Consider the following 22631-nt stretch of genomic DNA (forward strand, 5'->3'; position numbering starts at 1 on the left):
TTGGGAACCTTCTGGATTCACAGACTATCAGAGCTGGGAGAGTGTCGGTCTGGTGCAGTCCAGACACAACCACGCTTCTGCTAGATGTCCCTGACAACCCGCTGCTTGAAGGCTCCTAGAAAGCGGGACTCAGTGACTCCTGGCGCATCTCCCAGGTGGCTTTTGGACATTCTTAGGAGGGTTTTCCTTACACAGCCTACATCTGCCTGTCTGAAATGCCTCCTTTCACTCCCCGCCCAGGGCTAAGTTCTCTTCCACTGGACCTGGCTATCAAGTTCATTGTCTGGCTATCAAGTGGCATTGTCAAGACCTTCTGCCTTCTCCGCACTGGCAAGAACTGGAGACCATCACCTCGTATAAGGAACAGCAAGACCAGTTTGTCTGGATTGTAGAGGCGCCTCATGGAATAATGAGTTTAGAGTGGCCGGCAGGCAATTGGAGACCTGATAAATACTCATTTATTTGTCATCAGCCGCCCTCAAAGCCGGGAAGGACTGGTGTTGGGGTGGTCCGAGGCAGCTCTTCAGGGCTATAAACTGCAGGCAGGGTGCTCACTTTCATAGGAGGGGAGCACTTCCGTGCCTGGGAGATCCCCATGCCATTGAAATCCCGAATCTGGCTATTAGTCCCTGTAGTTTATTATCAAGTGCTGTTGACATAAGACTGGAGGGCTGGCTACCTAGATCTGGGAAGTAACTGAAGAGCGATGGTAATTGGACCCATGGGACCAGGGGGGTCACCAAGTGCAGGAATGGAGAGAAGGGAGCCCAGGGCAGACCCTACTATGATGACCCTCCCTTTACTCAAAGCTGAAAGGGTTTGGTAGAGTGCACTGGGTGCTGAAACTGGAGTCAGGAAGATCGGGGTTCAAATCCCCCCTCGGACACTTACTACCTGTGTAATCCTGAGCAGTCACCTAACCTCTGCCTCAATTTCCTCAGCTGAAAAATGAAGGGGTACACTCTTACAGTCCAGTTGTGACTTCGTGGCCCCATTTGGGGTTTTCTTGGCAAAGATATTGGAGCGGTTTGCCATTCTGCAGGGTCTTCATTTTACAGATGGGGAACCCAAGGCAAACAGGGTTAAGTGACTTGCCCAGGGTCACACAGCTAGTAAGTGCCTGAGGCAGGAGACAAACTCTTTCCTAACTCTGGCTCTGCACTCTCTCCACTATTCCAATGAGCTGCCAGTCTTCCCAGTGGCCCTCGGATCTGTTCCTCATAGCAGGACTGGAGTTAGCATCATTGTCCATATCTCCTCAGGGATGCTTCATTGAAAATCTCTGAAGAGCCAAACTGCTGGTGATTCGGAAGTCTTGGGAGAGGTGTGTGAGTGGGCCAGACCTCACACATCAGATGTGGCAGCACAGAAACCATCCGGGAAACACAGGCTTGCCAAGGCAGGGACAGACAGGGAGATGCCAGTCCTCCCCCTGAGGGGACCAAGGCTAAACGAGGATGCAGAGGGCAGGGTTTCCAGCTTTCTCATCACACTATGCAGAAGATGCCACAGATTTGTGGGATGGAAAGGGAGGTGAGTGGATGATAGCCCAGCACCTGGGTACGGACACTACACAAGAGTTCCTGTTGGAGCCTCTGGGAGGTTTAACATGGCCGAGGGAGGCAGAGAGTCAGGGCATATGCCATGACATGATGGATACTGTGACCCCCTCACTAGTGAGCAGTGTAAACAGCCAGGGCGGGGGAGCAGACACCTGGCCATATACCAGTGTGGCATCTTCTCCAGCCCCATAGGCATGGCCATGCCTGCCTAGAGCCAGCCCTACAGGACCCAACCTAAGCAACAGCTCCCTTTTCTTCTCCTCCCTAATTAATCCAGTCACAGACTAATTCTCCCCAAGTCAGACCACCAATCTGGGTATTAGGTCTTCGAAACTGGGGGAAACACTGTACTAGTGAGCGGGGTCCGACTCTCCGCATACTCTAGGGGACTATATCCATGCAATTTCTTTCCTATTTGCACCCCTGGCACCCGTGTCTGGCACACAGCAGATTCTTAATAGAGTGTTTCTGATCGATGACCCTGGTGATCGATGGCACAGTTAAGTGTCACAGCTGGCCACTCCCTCCATCCCTCCTCACCTAAGGCCTACTTCACAAGCTTTTATAGTTCATGAACTGTGCCAACAGTGGTAGGTAGTGGGGAGTAGGAAGGAGACCAATGCCCCCCTCTTCCCAATCATTCCTTCCCTCCACCCTCCAAAAAATGTTAATGGGGAAAAAATGGTACTGTTCTTCAAGAGACAGCAAATGTCTTATTTTATTAAATATCATAACATCTTCATGCCAGAAACAAAATGTACAGACATCGTGATAGTATCAACATTACAGTGTGAGGTCAGTCTGGGGGCCTGACCACCAATGATTCCCAGGCCATCATCTGAACATCAACTCAAAGCTACACAGACATATTCCTGAAGGTATAAAATGTAACCTACAGAGGTCTCTATGGAGAGGGATATTGAGTGACCTACCTCGGTTGTCCAAGTCAACAGTGGCCATATTTAAGAATTCTTATCCCAAATGGCCTATGATTCAACTTGAGATTGGTACAGGAAGCCTGTTCTGACCCCACCCCCACCCCAGTTGTCAGTGTTGTCTCCCTAGAAATTGCTTTGGGTGCCATTGTGAAATAAATTTCTGTCTATGTCAGTGCCCCAAGGGCAGAGTGGCTAATTTATGTCCTCTATCTCCAGTGGCCCGGACATGTAGGAGGTTGTGAATAAAACCCCAAGTCATGAAGTCTTTTTTCCGAATTCTGTCCTTCATAAACTGCTGTGGATGGCTCTTTCTCTGATGAAAGAATCTTGAGTATCTTCATTTTCTCTCATTGCCTAGGGCTTAAAACTGTTTTTCTTGAAGCTTTGCTGTTGACTCTTCTCCAAAGTTGGAGAGCTTGTAAACTAGTCTAATTAGTGCTGAGCATGAAGTGGCCCCGCCCTGGGAGCCTCAGCCTTCACACCTTGATAGCCGTGTGCACATGCACACATTTAATAATATACAATGCACATATATGCAGTATTAACATAACAGACCACACATACTTGGTGAGCCTGCCATGTAGCTTGATGAAAGAACACACTACCTTTCAGACAAACAGACTGTTAATCTAATTCATGAATTTTTATACAAGAAGAGGAAAGCAGCCCAAAGAAGTTGAAATGCATTCATCAGGACTCAGTTAAATGCACACCACAAGGTTTATGGGACAATCAGGTGGGGGAGAGGGACTGGACTGGTGGGAAGTCCTTGTTGAGGGGAGCCCCTGGAGCCCCATAGGTCACCCCTTTCTCTGCAGCTTCTCACCCAGAAAGTGGCTTGGGCCACACAGCCCGAATGGGTCAGTTGGGACCAGAATCTGGGTCTTCATCATGCCAGGCTGCCTCTCCTGTGACAACTGTATTTCCACAAAGACATCTAGATTTATTAGTCGGCAAATTCCTAATAAGCACTCCCTAAGGCACAGTTTATTCAACAGTGCAACAGGAAGGTTTTCCTTTCCTCCTGAGTCTGGCCTGAGGATTCTGATTTTTAAAATCAACACTCGGCCCAAGTATGCTTTCAAAGACTGGGCTTTGTTCTCAGGCCTCCTAATTCAGATTCATTCATCATTTCATTGTTTGGAAATTCTTACACTTTAGATAGCGAAAGCTTTAGCTACAAGGATGCTTCAGGATTCTCAGAATTGGACCTGGATTTACTGAAGTGTCAGAAATGTCTACTTTTTAGGCCAGAGACACAACACACCCGGCTCCAGGGGTTGGAAAGGAATTTTATTTTTTCCTTCAATTACTTCTGCATTCAATAAATACCTAAGTTTCCATACACCCCCTCAAAGAAAAAAAAACACACTTAGCTGGGATCAGTTATAAAGAAATATCGAGTGGAAGTCCGTCTGGTCTGCCGCAGGGCCTTTCGAACGTCAAGGCTCACTTGGCGCCAGGTGAGACACTGAGGCTGAGTGGGGCAGGGTTCAAACACTGACTTTCTCCAGCAGATGCGCTCTCAGCTGACATTTGGAGTATTTGGCTTAAGGTCTTTCTTCTAAACACGCCCCTCCACTCTCTAGTGGCCCCAGATAAATGCCACCAGGACGTCCATCCCCCAGTCCTTATGAGGAGGAGGAGTTTTTCCACCCAGACAGAGGGTTGGGGGTGGGAGTAGATGCATGTTCTCCTCCAGACTCAGGAAAGATCTGAGCTCTCTCTACTCCTGATCTCTGCCAAGGCTGAAACTGCCTGGAATAGGGAGTCCCTCGATCCCAGCACAAAGAGAAAGCACATCTGGGCTGGTTCCGTCACCAGAACCCCAAGTTTTAACAAATTCTCAAAATGCGCCATGCTGTTGTGAGCGCAGTGAAGTCCCTTTTCAGACTTTCTTGTGGGACCCCCTGTACTGAGAAACGCTCCCTCAGATGGTCAGGAATGCTTTGAACACACAAGAAAAATTTCCTAGGCTAGTACTGAAAAATTGGATTTGAGGAAAAGGAACCAGGGGTGGACTGGAAGAAGCTGACTGTCCTGAGGTGGGAGTTCTTATTAGAAGCCAAAGAACAGAGCTGAGTGTGGAGAGAAGTAAACAATCAGAGAGAGCCAGGCCCTGCCTCGGTGGGACACTCCTCCAGCAGGGCGGAGGGAGGCCCGGCCCCAGGTTCCTATCACTAATTGCCTTTAAAAGGATCACTGCCCATGTGCGGATGTAGGCTGGTACTGGCCATCACAGGCTTCTGGGCACTTCTAAAAGGGAAGAAAGCTCTCTCTTGCTGATTATTCCCACACACATCTGGAGGGGCTCTCTTGAGTCAGCAGCCGGCTGATGGCAGGGGACTGTTTCCCTCTCTCCCCTTTGGCCAGAGAGAAGGCTGGCTTCTCCTGAGCTACGCTCTAAGGTGGCCATGAACGGCCAGAGACACCTCTTCCTCTCATGGTCACTGCTCATGTGATCATAAACCCAAACTCCAAGGATATTAAACTCACAATTTCCTGACAAAGACACTGCGAGTCTGAACCAAGCGGGGTGATCCACGATCGTCTGACAGAATACCACATATCCCAACCCTGACTCTAGGGGGGGGGGGGGGGGCAGGAGTATTTCATATACAAATGACAGTACTGCTCCAGGGTTTTATTTCAAACACTCAGCAATACTTTCTGGAAAAGAAACGGTAAACCAGTCTCTGCAGGAGAAGACCCTGCCCCTCCAGGGAGGAAGGCTAGAAATAGAAGGCAAGAACTGAATGGGCTGTGCGGCCGATGTCATGTCCCAAGCTGTCACTTCAACAACATAAACATTGGGGGCTGTCACTAAAGAGGACCCACCAGGAATCCTGGACAAGGTGTGTTTCCACGAGGGCCCTCTGAGGAGGAAGGGTGGACCAAGACTGAAAGGCGTTTTCTGTGTTCACCATACTCAGAGGCAGCTGTTACTGGGAGGGATTCTGTTCTGTTGGAGGAAGAACAGCTGAAGTTAGGAACGTCCAGGCTTTATCAGAAAAAAGGCAAGGAGGTGAAGCCCACAGGGCGCTGTCCTCGGCTGTCCAGCTGTCTGGCCCCAGGCCCACCATCCGAGGGAGCATGAGGCTCTGGTGCCTTCTGGCCCAGCACTGCGACCAGCCTTGCAGATCACACGATGCCCCCTCAAGGCAGGCCTTTGTCTGCTGCCCTGATCAACCCCAGCATAAAATGTACAAAGTGTTCAAGACACACGACAATTCACTTTCCCCCATGATCTCAAAACAACAGGTGGGACTTCCAGCCAAGCTGTGAGGCGTGCGCCACCTCCTGGTCACCGAGGACCTGATGCTCAGACCACCCCCAAGGGGCTGAGTGATGGAAGCTACGGCCGGTGCCACCCACCCCCATTATAGATACAGATACACAGACACACACACCTTCCCATTTCTCACTGCCCCCGCTGCCCGTTGGGGACACCCAGCCTTGGACACCGCTTCCTGAAAACCCCGCTCTGCCCATCACCCGGTTCTCACAAGGATGAGCCCAGGGGCATGAGGACAGATGAGAGCAGAGACCCTTCGGGAGGGGTGACCCCATTCTGTGCTCCCACATTTGGGGCAATACTCTGATTTGTTTGTATTTACTGCAAAGGTCAAATCTGGAGGGGAAAGGTAATGGTGGCAATTCCAGATGGGAAGACGGCTGGCCGATCAGCAAAGGCTCTCCAGTAGTGCTTTCTACATTGGAGGGAAGATATGTACATACACAGACATTCACGTTTGGAAGATCACAAGTAGTGTGCTACTATTAGAGTAAGATAAAAACGGCTGGTGTGTAGCCTGAGAGGGACTTCTTGTATGTCGTGCTTCCTGTCCTGAGAATCCCCAGGAGTGCAGATGAAATCACGGTGCCCTTCAGGGAGTGGGAAGCTTCCGGCTCCTTCACCGACCCCAGGACCACTCCCTCCTCTCCTCCAGTGTTCCCTGAGCTCCCCTCTCTTGGGCTGCAGGGACTCAGGGCTGAAATCACCATCTCAGGTGAATCACACCAACAGCAAGGATGGCTCATCACTTATGGACAATCAAGCGAGGTTCTTACCCCATCCATGAGGAGAACAGCTGCTTAGGACATTTACTGGAATCTGCCCTGGGCAGACTTTTCTTTTAGCCCAAACGAAGGCTTGGCTGCTATTACTGCGGCAGGAGGGGAGACCCAGCCCAGCAGAAAACGTCTCCACCGAAGCCAGGTAGAACGATCCAGACACACACTCACTGTTTGCTTCTGCTGTCTTTACTGACTTGACTGGGGGTAGGTTCCTTTTGCTGAACTACTTTCTTTCTCTTTCATTTGGGACAAGGGAGGGGACGGGGTGCGGATGAGTTAGAAACAAAAGCTATCAATAAAACTGGATTTTAAAACACGAAAAGCAGCAGCCCACCAACATGTCTATCGGCTTTTACTAATGCACGTGAGCGTGCACACACGGACACAGACAGACACACACACACACACACACGGACACACAGAGGACAGCCGACCATGGTCTGCTGACTCCCCTGTACAGCCTCAGGGAAGCTCCTGATGACCTCTACCCGCAGCTTTCACATTATGAAATCTCTTTGCCCTTTATTCACATACATGAGAATTCTCAGGGAATCCACATCCAGAGGACTGTTCTTGGTTGAACTGTTGGTCACTGTGTTACCCAAAGCCGCCTAATGTACCTGGGGCTTTAGACTCCCATTTCAAAGGCCCTTGCCGTGAACATCACCAGCCGGCTCTGCCCACAAAGTTGAAGGGAGCCCCTCAGGAGGGCAGAGCACCATCCAAACCATTTCCCAGCCCCTGTGAGTGGAGGAACAGCTCAGAAACATCTCTTACTCACGTTTATTTCTCCTGGTGGAGGGCTTCAATGAAAGCATCTAGCTTTTCTTGAATTTCTCTAACTTTTTCTAGGAAGAAAGAAATAAACACCTTGTTTACTTTATATTTTCTGTCTTGGAGAGCACAATAAAACTTTACTGAATCTTTATTATCTGTTATTCAGAGCTCAACAGGACCCCTTATTTCACAGATGAAGGAACAATTGCCCACCAAGATCAGTCGCTGGTTCAGGAGGGAGCAAAGGTCGCAGTGCTGAGCTGGGATTCATAGCCATGATTCTGACTCAATGCCAGGCCTCCCAGCCCAGCACCCCTGGGCTTCCAGTTTATAGAGGCAAACTTTGGTTTATATTCCATTAATGCTTTCCACACAAGTGTTCAATCTTTTTACAGACAAAAAAATGGTCTTAAAAATTATATGGCCGTTCTAAGTGGTTTTCTTCATCTAGATACAAACATGAAAAAAGATTCTAAAATACTTAAAAATATATCTTCTAAAATCACTTCAAATCACTTCTAAAATAATCAAAGCACATTTTAATCAGCAAAAAACACTGACTGGATTCAGCCATAATTAAGCATGTGTTGAGCTCTTTTTGCCCAGCACTGTGGCAGGGGTTAGAGAGAAAGACAAAGTCCTAACAGCCCCTCTGCCCCCTCCTGGAGCTACCATGAAGTATCTCTATCCATAAGACGGCCCAGAACAGCCAGGCACACGCTCTCTCTAAAAGGGGAGTTCACAGCTGGCTCGGGGCACCAGGAAGGGCTTCCCGCACACACAAAGTGGTGTCAGAGCCGGGTCTGGAAGAGAACCAGTGATCCTGGAGGCGGAGGTGAGGTGGGAGAAGAGAGAGCAGACCAGGCACTGGAGACGGTCAGTACAAAGGGCCAAGGGGTGGAGAGAGCGGGGGAAGGCAGGGAGCTGGACCATGGGGCGCGGGCAGGCGGGGCTGAAAAGCCAGAAGGGGAAAGCCCGTGGGAGCCCGTCACCATCTCCCTGTGATTTTACAGTCTGGAAAGACACAAAGCTAAGACTGGACCCTTTCCTCCTCTCTTAGGCTGCCATTCAGAAAAACCAAACTTTAAGCCGACGTATCCACTCAGGGTCAGCTTGTATGGGCAGAGTGCAAGAGCTCTGAACTTTCTGTCTGCACGGTATACTCAAGAGTGTTTCCCAAGGAGGCCCTCCCTGCGACTCTCGCACTGTGGATCAGAACCGTTTGGTCTGAGGCCTTGTCTGGCCTTTCATTCTGAACTAGCTCCAACTTCAGATTTTGTCCATCAGAAGCGACTGTTCTCAAGGCCTGTTTAAAAAACAACAAAACCTAGACACTGAAGTGGCACAATGATGATGAAGGCACAGAAAGAGAAGGGTAATTGCGCTGTGGAAGAGGAAACAGAGCCAATCAAGGAATGCACCAAGAACAAGGCACCATCTCCCTTCCTGGGGCATGATTCGAACTCCAGGCCAAGCAGCCCTTCCCATCACTGAGCCCAGAGCTGCCCTGACTGACAGTACCAAGTTCTTTACATACTTCTCTCCCTCCCTCCTTTCCTTTCTCTCCTCTCTTCCTTTTCTTTCTCCCTTTCTCTTATTCCTTTTCTTTCCCTCTCTTCCTTTTTCTTCTCTCCATCTCTCTTACTCCCTTCCTTTCTCTTTCCCTCTTCCTCCTTTTCTTTCTCTCCATGTCTCTTTTCCTCCTTTTCTTTCTCCCTCTTTCTTTTTCTCCTCTCCCCCATTAAATCCTTCCATCCCAGCTACAAGGCACCCTGCCCTAGCAGCCTTGTGGGGCTGGGGCAGGAGGGGTCATTGGCAGTGTGGTGGTGACCATTTACAGGATGCTGGGCCCTGCACTTTCCAAGAATGAGGCTTCTGGAACATTCCTGGGTTCCAGATGAGGCAGGGACCATTAGCTGGCCCTAGGTTCCATCCAAGACAGAAGGGACCTACTCAGAGCTGCCCATTGCACACATAAAGGAAATGAAGAAAGGAATCTCAGAGAGGGTTAAGTGTCCTTCCCAGGGACAGCCAGCACCACCTCCCCTGAGGGCTTTAGAGGTGGTCTTACCCAACCAATTTTTGCCCACCACATCTCCTGCAGTTTATGTGTTTGGACTGACATAGCCAAATACTGGAGCTCAGGAGACTCATGCTGGCACCTGGATCCTGGTGCCCAGACGTGGTGCTAAACAGGCAGCCAGAAAAGGAAGGTGGCAGCGGGCAGGAAACTGCTTTGAGAGAACTGCATCAAGTCTGGGAAGGAAAGAGGAGCCTGGACGTGCCCAGAAATCCAGTCAAGCCCCTGACTTTCTAATAACGGAAGGTGAGAAGCTGTGACTGCCCTCCTCACAAGAAGGGTGATCAGGGAAAGGACCCCAAACCCTAAGTGAATTCTGAAGATGCAGAGCTGCTTCTGAAAGCCCAACCCACTTCTCTGGAAGAGGTTTAGTGAGCAGAACACAGGCTTCCAGCCTCTCTCACCTGGTGACCCCAGTCTCATCTGAGGCTAACGAGTTATCTGAGAAGCTGAAGGCTGGAAGAGACCTTGTCACTGAGGCCAGACCCCAGGACCAAACGAGGTCCCTGAGGCTTCCACGGCTCTGCTCGGCTACTCTGACTGCTGAACATGCGCTTAATCATTCAAAAGAACTGTACTTCCAGGGAGAAACATGACTTGACTAGCTTAGCTTTTACAAAGCTACCCAAAGAAAATCTTGGCTATTCCTAGGATTTCTGCCACCTCTCCCCAGCCCAGGACTGGCTTCTGAAGTGTTAGAGGCCACGTTCTTGAGCAGATTTTCTTTGGTCCTGGAGTCACCTTCCTTGTGCTCCTGGCACTTTCATCCCCACCTGCCAGGGAATTCAGACCAAAGTAAGCTTTCTGGTGGGAGAGATCCTTCTGAAAGCAGCAAGACAGAGGGTGGCCCTGCAGGGTCTGTCATCACTCCCTGGACATCAGAGACAGCCCTTGGAGAGGCCAAGGAGATAGGAGGGCTCTCTGTGCCACAGAAGAAAGGACAGTACCAACATGCATCAACAAAGATGGTGGAGAAAACCGCGCCTGACTGACCAGCCGAGTGTGTGATTCTCACTAGAGTGCCCCTTGGGTGATTGCAAGTCTTTCAAGCGTTTGAAGCCCAAAGCCCCAACATGCTGAGTGATGTGTTCTTGTCTCTCTGCATGATGAGGGCAGCTCCCAAAGGGAGAACAAGCTCCCCAGAAGCAAGAACGAGGTCTGTCCTGTGCCAGGAGTTTCCTACACATGGCAGGCTGGTAGTGAACTGAAATAGCCACTTTAATAGAGAACTTTTATGGCTAATTTCCTTACACCACAGTCTTTTATGTAATACAAAAACATGCCTCACTCTCGAGAAATGTTAGAGTTTTACCCCTCTCCCAATGGCAGCCCCCCAAAAGCCTCCTTTCCTCACACAAATGCCCTTATTACAAGTTTCAGACAACGATGAAAACTAAACAAAGATAATATATCACTAATGAGTGCAAGATCATCTCCTACTGCATTATTATCATTATTTTTTAAAAGCTCTTTAAAAGTTATCTATCTTTTATCTTTTTTTCCCCTTGCTGTTTCCTCCTGTTCTTAAGCACCTTTCCCTCTTTGGCAGAGGAGGGAGAAGGTAAAATTTTTTAAAAGGAAAACCACCCAGGCAGGCTTCCAGACTGAGAAGCAACTCCTGTTCTGTTCAGAACGGAAGCCAGAGGAATTCAAGGGGTCGTCAACAGGCCCAGGAGTCAGACACAGCATGTGCTACTTGTTTGAGGTATCTCATCCCCAGTCCAACAACGACATAACCTGGCCCTCATCCTGCTGTCAAACTGTGCCCAAGAACAGTGCGTCATGAGATGTTCATAGACCCAACCACACCACAGGGGGGAGGAGGAGGAATCACAGCCGCTTCTTAAACTGTCTGCTCATTAGCACAACGAAAGAAAGCATGGAGACCACAGCACAGGAAGGGGAAGAAAGGGGTCTGGTAGTCTAGTCTGGATTTAGGACCCAACCTGAAAAGTGCTTTTTCAAAATCGAGAATTAGGACAGAAGTATTCTGCAAGTTAAAATCAAAATAAAAGGCCCAGCTCCCTGAAAGATGTCGTCAAGTAGAAGGCTAATAACAATGTTAAACTCATTTCAAAAAGAGATTCATTTCACTAAGCCATTCAAATTTACAAAGTTTATAAACTTCAAAGCAAGTTTTTTTCTTGTTAAGAAGTATAGATGACACGCCTTTGACCTCACTGTCTAAGCAGACAAAACAAACTGCATCTCTTTGCATTAATTCCATTTTCATTTGTTTTCCAAACATTCTTGGCAGTATTAGTATTTTCTCACTATGTGGATGGTGATAATATTTGCTTTCTATCAATGTGCAGAAGAGTATCCTTTGAATAGTCTCAGAGCTGGAGGGTATAACCTAAGGGGCCAGAGACAATGGTAGAGACTGAGTCCAGAGGAAGACACTGAAGGCCCCAGAGGCCCAAGGCTGTCTAGTCCAACTGCTGTCTCCATCATTCCTGACATATATATCTCTGAAGACCTCCAGGGACAAGGAGTTCATTAGCTTGTGGGCAGTTTATCCCATTTTTTGGCCAGAATCATTCTGTGGTGGTAATTTTGGTGAGTTGCTGTAATATTTATTCACTGGTCCTAATTCTGTCTCTTGCCCCTGTACAGGAAGGTGGCCCAGTGTACAGAGTGCTGGACCTGGGATCAGGAGGAGCTGAGTTCAAATTCAGCCTCAAGACACTTCCCCACTGTAAGAAGGGGTGATGGTAACACCTACCTCCCAGGGCATCAGAAGGCCAGAATGGGGTACCAGCTGAGCAGGAGCTACAGAAATGTAAGCTGTTCCTCTTCTAAGCAGCCTTCCCCATCTCCCCTCCATCCTGTGCCTTTTTTCTGCTTCTGACGCTGCCCCCTCCCCAGCTCTCGATCACCTACAGGGTACCCATGACCCAGCCCCTTGCTGCCCCCTTCCTGTCTCCAGACACTGGCATCTGCCATCCTCTAGGCCCGGCAGGCTTGAGGCCCTCAATGCCAGTCATCTTAGCTTTCCCTGGCATCTTCTGGAGACTCGGCTCCAACCTCACCTACCCCAGGAGGCCCCTGGTGGCCCTGACCAGCGTCTCCCTGCTTGTCCACAGGCTCTTCCCTCCATTTGAACTATTTTTGCTTTTCTGCGTACCCCTGGCACTTAGCGGCTTTGAGCAAGCCTTTTGATAAAAGCCTGCTGAGATGACCTTTATTACTTTTTTTTTTATTATTTTTAATCTGTATTACTTTTTTTGGAGGGCAATTGGGGTTAAGTGACTTGCCCAAGGTCACACAGCTAGTAAGTGTTAAGTGTCCAAGGTCATATTTGAACTCAGGTCCTCCTGACTCCAGGGCCGGTGCTCTCCTCACTGCGCCACCCAGCCGCCCCTTTCATCTGTATTATTAACATCTCCTACATCATTTCTTAAGTCTAGACCATCAATGAAATAACACTTGAGCTCTGGTTGTAGCACATGCTGATCTCTGACGTGCCGGCTGGCTCCACCAGGCCCCTGGCCACAGCCTCTCCCCATACAGGCCCCACTGGTCTTCTCTCCCCTCCCCTTTCTTCTTGAGAGCTTTCCTTCGGTGGCCTAGCAGGCACTGCACAGCTGTCACTGTCTTCTTCAAAATGTCCTCGTCTTTATCCAACAAGTTGTGCTCTCAAAAGGGGACAAAGAGATGGCAGTCTCCTGGGGATGTGGATGACTACATCTTGTTCTTTGGGATACCAGCCTTGCCAATATGTGTGTACGGGCCTCTTAGAGGTTGCCACGGAGTACAGAGAGTCAGATGAATTTTCCATAATCACAAAGCAAGTATGTTCTGGAACCAGGACATGACTCCCCCTTTCCCTTTTGCTACGACATCTTTTTCACATAGACAGTCGATGATGAAAAATATTGGCTCAACTAACTTTAAAATGGTCCTGGAGAGTTGCCAGGATGGAAAAAAAACTCATCACCCTGTGACCACCTGGCCCATGGGTCTCTCCGAGTCCAGGCTGCTAAGTTCTGCCAGGGCTTGTGCTGACACAGCCTTTGAGAATTCAAGGAGGATGCTGATGACAGCCGACTTTTTGGTGGAGGTGGAACCTCCCTTCCTCGGACATTCTATTCAGGTGGAATTTCCCTGACAACCTGACACCATGGTAAGTAGTATTAGCCCAAGTTCATAGAAAGAAACAAATGCTAGTCAAGACTCACTCTTTGTGGGCACATTTTAAGAAATCCCCTGCCACCTTAAACAGAAGCTACGCCTTCAAACTCACAGATCGCCTGGCCAAAACTGACCTGTCTATTCTTATCAAATCCAACACTTTGCTGCAGTTGCTGACTCAGGAAATTTTTCTCCTGGTGGGTTTTCTTAAGTGTTTTTTTTTTTTTTCCCCTTTAATAACACTGGGAAAAACCTGGTCTGGCCGACAGCTGTAATGATCTGCACTGTCATGACTGACCAGGCAGCCTGAGAAAGTTAATCTTCTGTAACCTGGGTGAAGAAACTGCCATCTCCCCTGGGGAGGAGGGGTGAAAAACATTTATTTTTTACAGAGTTTGTGACCGAGAACAACAGCCACTGAGCTGTTAATCAATAGGTTTTTTATTTTTGGCCAGATGAACCTATCAAATTCATAGCCCAGAAAGGTATTGTGAATCATTTTCATTTCATTATTCTTGGGAAAAAGTAACCCACCAGTTCCTTCAGTTAAAACCCACCTTTTTATATTTCTCTCGAGTCTTGTATTAGAAAAGCCAAAATTTCTATTCAGCTCTGGTCTTTTGATCAAGAGTGCTTGTGGGGTGGCCAGGTAGCACAGCGAGTAAGAGCACCGGCCCCAGAATCGGGATGACCTGGGATCGAGTCCCGGGCTCGGACACTCAGCACCACACCCAGAAAAAACTGGCCGTGTAACCTTGAGCAAGTTACTTAACCCCGATCGCTTTATTAAAAAAAAAAAAAAGAGTGCTTGCAAGTCTTCTACTTCCCTGCATATTCGCTTTTTCCTCTAAGGATTATACTCAGTTTTGCTGGGTAGGCGGTTCTTGTTTGTGACCCTAGCTCCTTTGTCCTCTGGAGTGTCATGTTCCAAGCCCTCCGATCGATCCCTTAATGTGGACACTGCTAAATCTTGTGTTATCCTGATTGTGGCTCCATCATACTTGAATTGTTTCTTTCTGGCTGCTTTCAATATTTTCTCCCTGACCTGAGAGCTCTGGAATTTGACTATAATACTCCCGGGAGTTTTCATTTTCTTTCAGGAGGTGATCAGTGAATTCTTTTAATTTCTATTTAGCCCTCTGGTTCTAGAATATCAGGGCAGTTTTCCTTGATAATTTCTTGAAAGATGATGTTGAGGCTCTTTTTTTGATCATAGTTTTCAGGCAGTCCAATAATTTTAAAATTATCTCTCCTGGATCTGTTTTCCAATGAGATGTTTTACACTGTCTTCTGTTTTTTTTCATTCTTTTGGTTCTGTTTTATTGTTTCTTGATTTCTCATAAAGTCATTAGCTGCCATTTATGCCATTCTAATTTTGAAGGAATTATTTTCTTCAGAGAGCTTCTATATCTCCTTTTCCATTTGGCCAATTCTGCTTTTTAAAGCATTCTTCTCCTCACTGGCTTTTGGGGCCTCTTTTAACATTTGGCCTTGTCTGTTTTTGAAGGTATTATTTCCTTCAGTATTTTTTTGTCTCGACCCTTTGCCAAGCTGTTGACTCTGATTTTTTTTTTTTGCAGGGGGGAAGGCAGGACAATTGGGGTTAATTGACTTGCCCAAGGTCACATGGCTAGTAAATGTTAAGTGTCTGAGGCCGAATTTGAACTCAGGTCCTCCTGACTCCTGGGACCAGGGGGTGACCGTCCTACTGCCCCACGCCCCTTCAGACTTCGTCTGGAGGACCACACTCACTCTTAAGACAGCACGGTGGAAATGGGAAAAATGCTAAGTTGGAGAGGGCCCAGAAGAGGGCAGCCTGGAGAAGGGAGGAGCCAGGACCCGCAGCCCGGCCTTCCTCCGGCTGGCTCCAGGGTAGGGCCCACCCAGGCTAGAGGAGGGAAGGCAGGCAGGTGACACAGCGACACCCTGACCCTCAGTGCTGTCCAGAGGCTGGACACGTCACGGGAAGGCTTCCCCTGTGTGCGCATAGGAGGAGAGGGCTTGGGGGACCTGCAGCTCTCAGGCCATGGATCCTGAACAAGCCTTTGTCTGGTAGGAGAGAAGACGCCCGAGAGGCCGCTGACCAGCAGCGTGTCTCCCATCCACAAGCAAAAGCACTGGAGATTCCCCGAAAGGACAGAAGCGACCCCAGTGTGAGTCCTCCCATGGCGCCTGACGTCAGCAAAGGCATGGAGCCGGGGCGCTTCTTCCCAAGGCCTGGCCCGGGACTGAAGAGGGTGGTGTCGAGCCTCTGGGAAGGGGTTGTGAACATCCCAAAGGGACGGCCTGGCAAAGTCGCGGGGAGGACCCAGGGCTGAAGACGACAACCTCCAGGGTCATTCTTCTGACAGGCCTGGGCGAAACAGCCACAGTGGACATGGACGCAGCCTAGAATTAAGAGGAGCGCAACGGTCTGACTTAGCTTGCGAAAGGGGCCGGGCCCTGTGATGGCTGCAAGCTTCTCCTCGGCCCACCGCGCGACTCTGCTTTCCGAGGGGCGCCACACGGAGAAGCCAAGAGGCCACAACTCAGAGGAGAGGTGCCCACGGGTTGTGAGCAGCACCAAGAAAATGAGGCTCCTTCCAAGGACGGAGAACAAGGGAGGCCGGGAGCAGGGGGCCCCACAACCCCCTCAGAGGAGAAAGACAAACGATGGGCCGATCCCTCCGATCCCTCGGCAAAGGGAGGACGACGAGGGGAATGGCCACACGGCCCACTAGCCTTCTCCTGGGGCTGCCGCGAGGAAGGAAGGCCCTGTCGGAGAGGAGGGATGGGCAGGTGAGGATGGGCTCAGGGAGGCCGCTGACAAAGGACCTAGAATGGAACTGCCCAGTGGTCTGGCTGAGAGGAAATAAGAATGATGACCGGCCTCATGAAAGGGTCATTTAAGGGATGGTGAGAGACGGACAGCCAAGAGCAAGGTGGCAAAGGGGCCGCCAGGTGGTCGTGAGGCAGCGAGGTGGCCCCCAGCCCACATCTGCCACAGACAGAGGCCGGGTGCTGCTCCTCCGGCCGACACGTCCACAACAGTCTTCTCTGCCCCACCCACAGAGGCGACTGGTCACCTTCCCTCCCGGTCTCTTCTAAGTCGGTGACTTTTTCTGCACCAAGTCAGAGGAAAGCATTTAAAGAGTCATAGACAATCAACTGCCAGTTCCTTCAAAATGAGCCAGACCACCCGGCAACGCAGGCCTCCTCTGAGTCTGGGCACACTGCAGCACACGTCACTCAGCCTCCCCAGATCTGAGGAGGAGGACACAGAGATACGGAGAACCGTCCGATACGATCCTGGAGGCAAGGCCTGGATGACGAGAGCGCGTGTGGACCAGAAGGCACAGCTGGAGTCATCACAAGCGCCCTCTGGTCCCTCGCTTCTTGGAGAATGAGTCGTTAACATCATCGAAGCTCCTAAACCTCCACTTCAGACTCATCAGTGAACAGTGTCCCCTGCACCAAGCGTTCTCATCCTGGGGCCTGGAGAGGCCTCAGGGGTCTTCGGTGTCCCCGATCTTCACCTGAAGCCCAGCACTCCTGCAAACGTGGCCAGACGGCACAGAAGGTTGAGAGCTCCTGTCCTGGCGGGGATGCCGCCCAGACGGCTTCAGGACAGAGTCCAGCTCGGACTTGCTGCCAAGGGCAGGGGGGAACACTCTGGTCTGCAGAGGCCTAGACTGGAGAGCTCTGCTCGGATTCCTGCTCATTGTGCAGGTCAAACCCTACTCTTACCACTGGGGCTTTTCAGACTTACACTGTGGGCTCTCCCCCTTCCAGGAGCCCCGTGGCCCCAGACGACCCCCCGGGGGGCTTCCTTCCTCTTCTCATCTCAGCATTAAAGCCGCTGTTTCTTCTCCTAATTTGGTCTCTTAAATTTCTTCCCTAGCAAACTCTGCGTCTCCTCTCATCTCTAAAGAAAGGCTATTTTCAAAACCATCCAACTTCAATAAGCACCAAGTGTTAATTAAAATGGAACAGTGACCACAATCACTGGGTTGGTGGCAGCTTAGGGAAAAGGGCTCAGCCTTCTTCCATAGCCGAACACTTTCAGGTCCCAACTCTTAAAAGTTAATCTCAAGTTTACATAGACTTTCTCAGTCAAAAAGAGATCACAACACCTAAGCCCAGCTTGATTTTCTGAGTTACATGCCTTTAAAAAGCCCGGTCAGTCCTGCCCAATTTTTTTTCGCCCCAACCCCCACCACACTGCATTCTTTCTTTACGTTCACTCCAGACACAATGGGAGCAGAGGAGGAAGGGAGGGCGGCCCGGGGACAAGTCCCAGCAGCTTTGTGCGTGGCCAAGTGTGCGCTCCCAGAGAACAAACTTTACATTTCCAGAAACAATTGGTGGCTGCCTGGGAGATGCCGAGGCATGGGCCGGCCAAGGCGCGTCAACAGTGGCGAGAGGCCGGGCCTGCTGCTCCCGCGCCCGCTAATCCTTCAAAGGGCCAGGACAAGGGCCAGCTGTTGCCATCTCGTGTAGGAAATCATCAGAGCAAATTCACCCCCAGGAGGGGCCGGCCTCCCTCTCGAGATGATATTGTTGCTGACTCCAAAGCAGCCGGGACAGGATGAGGGGGAGAGGTGAGGGGACACAGGGAGGACTCCCCTCACTCAGCTACCTCCCACTGCATCCCAAAGGGAGCACCGATCCCCTCTTCCTTTGGCTCAGGAGACAATAAGGGCTCCCGAGGGAGAGCAGTGCTGAGAGACTTGTTCCGTCCCTGACCTCCCCTCTGCCATGCCCAGCAGAGGGGAGGGATTTTGCCCTCGTATGCCCAGGGCCTAGCAGGGTCTAATGAAGTGACGGCAGCAGGGGGTTTCGTGCACCTCATCACCAAAGAACAGAAATGGGTGGGCAGAAAAGATGGCAGACTTGGCTCCCTGGCAAACCGAGCGTTTGTCCTGAGCTCAAAGGCGCCCACTACGGTGGGTGGTCTCCGGGGGTCTAGGGAGTTAGGGGGCTCAAGGACAGAAGGTGGGAAGGAGCACAACACCCTGCATGCCAACAGGGGAAGCCAGATTTGTCTGCCAGAGGGTTCTGAAGCATGTGTCCACCTCAGCGACAATGGTCACTCTGTGAATCGTCCCCTCAATGACCAGGGCCATGGGGTCTCCCTTCAGAATGATGGCCTCTCTGCAGCTGGCTGCTGACCTGGCTAGGCCTGAGGGTGGAAACACCTGCATCAGCTGTGACCTCTAGCTTGGCTGGGCTTTTGTGCACTGATGCTGGGACAGCCAGACTACTGCTACAACAGAGGCCCGCCCACCCTGGGCACCACGCAGAGACTCTCCCCTTGGTTGGCTGGGCCCTCTGTGCACCCCCCAGAGCTGAAGCTGCCAAAGCCTTTTGTATCATTCAGGATGCTGAGGCTGGCACCCAAGTGCATGCTGGGCACAGGACACTGGGCAGGGACAGATGAGGGGATGGGACTTGCCCAGGGCCACAAAGCAGGTCCTCAAGGTCACCTTCACAGCCACATTCTCCTGGCCCCCTGCCCCTCACCCTTCCAACTCCACCCAGACCCCCTCAATGACAGGCAGAAGCCAAAGGTTCGAGGGCCGTTTCCTCCCCACTGAGCTACTTCAGCGAAATGCTCAATGATATTTTTGGCTTAAAACAGCCTTGGAGCTCAGGGAGAGCCCCTCCTCCTGAGGGGAGGCCAATGAAGACACGGCATTCTCCAAATCCAGCACTAACTAGTGACAAAGTTCCACTGGAAGTAAAGTGTCAGTGGGTCCAACTCCCGGAGCTGAGGCTGGGCAGAGGAAGGGCCAGACTCGCTGGCGGACTTCTCAAAGCCTTCGGAGGCTAAGGCCAGGCTCCCTTTCCGTCTGGGCCGAACTCTCCCAGGGCCTCCTGCCCACCACCTGTCACTGTCATTCACATGAACCACTTTTCCTGATTCGGCACAGGTGGGAGCATGCCCCCCAGCGGAGGCTCAGAGGGGCCCGAGCCCTTCTAGACTCCCCGTGCCTTGGCCTGGGCTGCTGGGACCGGGGAGCTCCCCCTCGAAGGAGGCTTAGAGCCGACAGACACTCCCATGGGCCTTGACGCGCTCTGTTTTGTGGGAGGGGGATGATGACTAGCACGTGTCCAGGACATGAAACAAATGCCCTGGCCCTCAGTTTCCCAAGGACACTGTTCTGACCTCCTGCCGCCACAAGCTCACACCAGGGCGCACCAGTCAGTCACCTGAGGGGGTCACAAAGCCCACAGGGCAGGGGGCAGCTCTGGGCCCCCGGCCTCTCCACCCCCGCCCAGCAGGGGCTACTCACTGAGGTCTTCGGCCAGCTGGACCCTCTTTCCCGTGAGCAGTTTCACCTTCTTTTCGTTGTCTTCAGCAAAGTCCTCCAATACCTCTTTGACGTTCTTCTCCAGCCGCCTGACTGTGTGAAGCAAAGGGAAACCATGAGAGGCACGGCCCCCCCATGGAACCTCTTCAGGGTCAAAGACTCGAATCCATCTCTCAAGCCCTGCCACGAGGCATCACACAGAGCTCTGGGCTGAGAACAGCCAGGTGCCTGCGCTGCCCCCCACCCAAAGGCCCAGAGAGGGAGGTGGGACAGGCCGCACCTCACCTTCAGTGTTGGTGAGCTGCTGCCGCAGAGTGTTGGCCGTGATGGACAGCATGCGCTGGATGCGCCAGAACAGGACGACGTCATTGCACTCCAGCTGAAAAAGCCCAGAGTCGCATGTAAGTGACCGCCGAGGGCGCAGCTGGAAGCAGCCTGGGCGTGGACAGTGATGGCGGCCTCGCCTGCCCTGCTGAGGCCATGCGCCCTGGGATACGGCCAAGAGCCGTGGGGGGAAGGCTTCTGCCCTGCCCCGTGCTGCGGGAGGAGAAGGGCCCCCACAATGCCCTCTGCCAGGTCACTCCAAGTTCATTTACAGAATCTAACCTCTGCTGTCTGGAGGAGCCTGGTGAGTTAGAGAAGCTTGCACTCCTCCCAGACGGGGCTTCCCTTTTAGAAGAGGAGGTCGGAATGCCCAGAGCCGGGCCTTGGCACGGCTGGCGCAGGCCAAGCCTAGGGGTGGGGTGCCTGGAGCCATCGCAGTGCAGAAGAGCAGGGTCCTCTCCCCATTCCCCGAGGACACTGAGGGCCCAGGCCTGTGTCCTGGGGCGGGGGGAGGAGGCACAGGCAGAGCAAACAAGCCTCCAGGACCCCCTGTGGTTCTGTCCCACTCCCAGAGCACTGACCTCGGAGTCCACAAAATGCCTCTGGTAGTAGTAGAAGCCTCGGCGACAGAGATTGCAATGGCTCAGGGCCGTTTTCAAGAAATGTCTTCTGTAGACCTGGTGCCATGTGTCCTTAATCTGAGAAAAGAAGAGAGTCAGGAAGCCCCGGAGGGCATCAGGCAGCCTGGGCCAGCCCAGCACTCCCTCTGGGGACTAAGGAAGCACCCAAAGCTTCCGGATAGGAGGGCCAATCCTCCAGGCCCAGAGACCGGGGCACCTGCCGCACTGCCCTCAGGGATGCCTGTGCCCAGCAGGGAGATGGGCACCCGCTGCACCACCCTCAGGGGTGCCCGTGCCCAGCAGGGAGATGGGCCACCCAATGCCAGGCCAGCCTTGACAGCAAAGGCGTGGGGCAGCGCCTGAACACAGAGGTGACCCGTGGATACTGAGTCAGCATCTTAATGCAGTCCGCGGTGCCGCGCTGACCGCTGGGGGACCCCTGCCCCTCTCTCCAGAGGAGGCCGAGTGTCCAGACACAAAGGACATGCCAGGACTTCTAGGGCAGCTCCCTCCCTTGGGTGGGGGGGGGGCAGCTGAGCAGGGCTCCCAAGGGAGAGGAGGGTATGCAATCTGGGTGCAGAGCAGAGACTATGCACCTAAGTGCATGCCTAAGGAACATGTGGCAAAGTCAACCCAGCCAACAACTGCCCATCAATTCTGGAAGGAACTGAGGCCAGGCAAGAAGGGAAGTCATGGGGAAGAAGGCTGGAAAAAAGGGAACTGGAGCCTGAGGAGGCAAGGCCTGGAGGGCCCCCTGCTGGGGGGGTGGGGAGAGCGGGCCCTCAGGCCCCGGTTGGGACGCCCCGGGGCTCCGGGGGGGGGGTCCTGACCTAGGCAGGGGAACCTCCAGCTCCTTCAGGGCCCCAGGAGGTCCTCCTTTGGGCACAAGGGAGAAGGGCCGATGTCTGGGGAACAGACGCTGAAGGTGGGGAGGTGAGCCAGGAGGTTCTTACACTGTGCAGTTAAAGAGGGGAGTGAGGAAAGCCTGGTTGGGCCTGAGGCTGGCAGGGACAAAGGACACCCACCCAGACAGAGAGAGACGCCAGGCGAATCTCGCACACCAAGGCTTCAAGACCACATTTCTTTATACACGACTAAAACCTGGACAACCTCCGTTCTGCTAAAATGCCCAAATTAACAGCCACTTAAACTGAGAATGTCTAACTACGTGCCGGCCCAGTGCCCTTGGTGACTGGCAGAATCAGCCAGGGGCCGCTGAATCCCTTCTCTGCCTGTTATGTTAATGCATCTCTTTAAGTTCACCACCAACTTTTGGGGAGTTACAAAGTGACTGATTCTCACCATTTCTGGCTGTGAGATTCTTCTGCCCTCTGGTGGACTCAGTACTAAGTGCACTCAGATTCGGGTCAATGGAAGTGGGGCCAGGATGGGAGAGAAGTGTCTCTGGGACATTAATGCCTGGCCTCATGTGGTCACAGCATTGAGCTGATTCTCTCCCTAGGACTGTGTTCCTCATGCTAACATTACGAATGATTAATCCCTTTTAGGACATCACCTGCCTGGACAGCAGGGATGATGCCCAAGGTGGGCTAAGGGTTTCCTAAAACCGGCTTTCAGCGTTCCAGAATGCCAGGCATCTCAGAGGCTGCTCTTCAGAAATGGAACGAGCCATGCACCGGCACAGGACCAAACGGAACCATAGCCTCATCAGACAGAAAATCCCACTGTGTCCAGCTTTTTGGAATGACCCAACCCCTATCTCCACTGCTCACCCATACAACCACGCACACCCCCCAGAAGGCTCGCCTCAGCGTCTGAGGGCACGGCCACAGCAGAAGCCTGCCAGGGGATCGGCTTGAGGCTTG

At 51.8% G+C, this 22631-nt stretch overlaps 1 protein-coding gene across 4 annotated transcripts in view; it reads right to left on the reverse strand.

The window, feature by feature from the left end:
* Positions 1-2247: 2247 nt before the first annotated feature.
* OPA1 (OPA1 mitochondrial dynamin like GTPase) overlaps positions 2248-22631 on the reverse strand; it is a 65396-nt gene continuing 45012 nt past the window's right edge. For all 4 annotated transcript variants that reach the window (XM_069083290.1, XM_069083291.1, XM_069083289.1 and 1 more), the window contains 5 exons: positions 20767-20883; positions 20147-20240; positions 19844-19954; positions 7359-7425; positions 2248-5462 (listed from right to left, as the gene is read on the reverse strand). In XM_069083290.1, coding sequence (XP_068939391.1) covers positions 7361-7425; positions 19844-19954; positions 20147-20240; positions 20767-20883 — 387 coding nt within the window. In that variant the 3' untranslated portion in view covers positions 2248-5462; positions 7359-7360. The remainder of the gene's footprint in view (positions 5463-7358; positions 7426-19843; positions 19955-20146; positions 20241-20766; positions 20884-22631) is intronic.

Source organism: Petaurus breviceps, unplaced genomic scaffold (genome assembly GCF_028583685.1).
Source record: "Petaurus breviceps papuanus isolate PSGF00001 unplaced genomic scaffold, PetGlider_PUasm1.0 173, whole genome shotgun sequence".
NCBI lineage: Eukaryota > Metazoa > Chordata > Mammalia > Diprotodontia > Petauridae > Petaurus > Petaurus breviceps.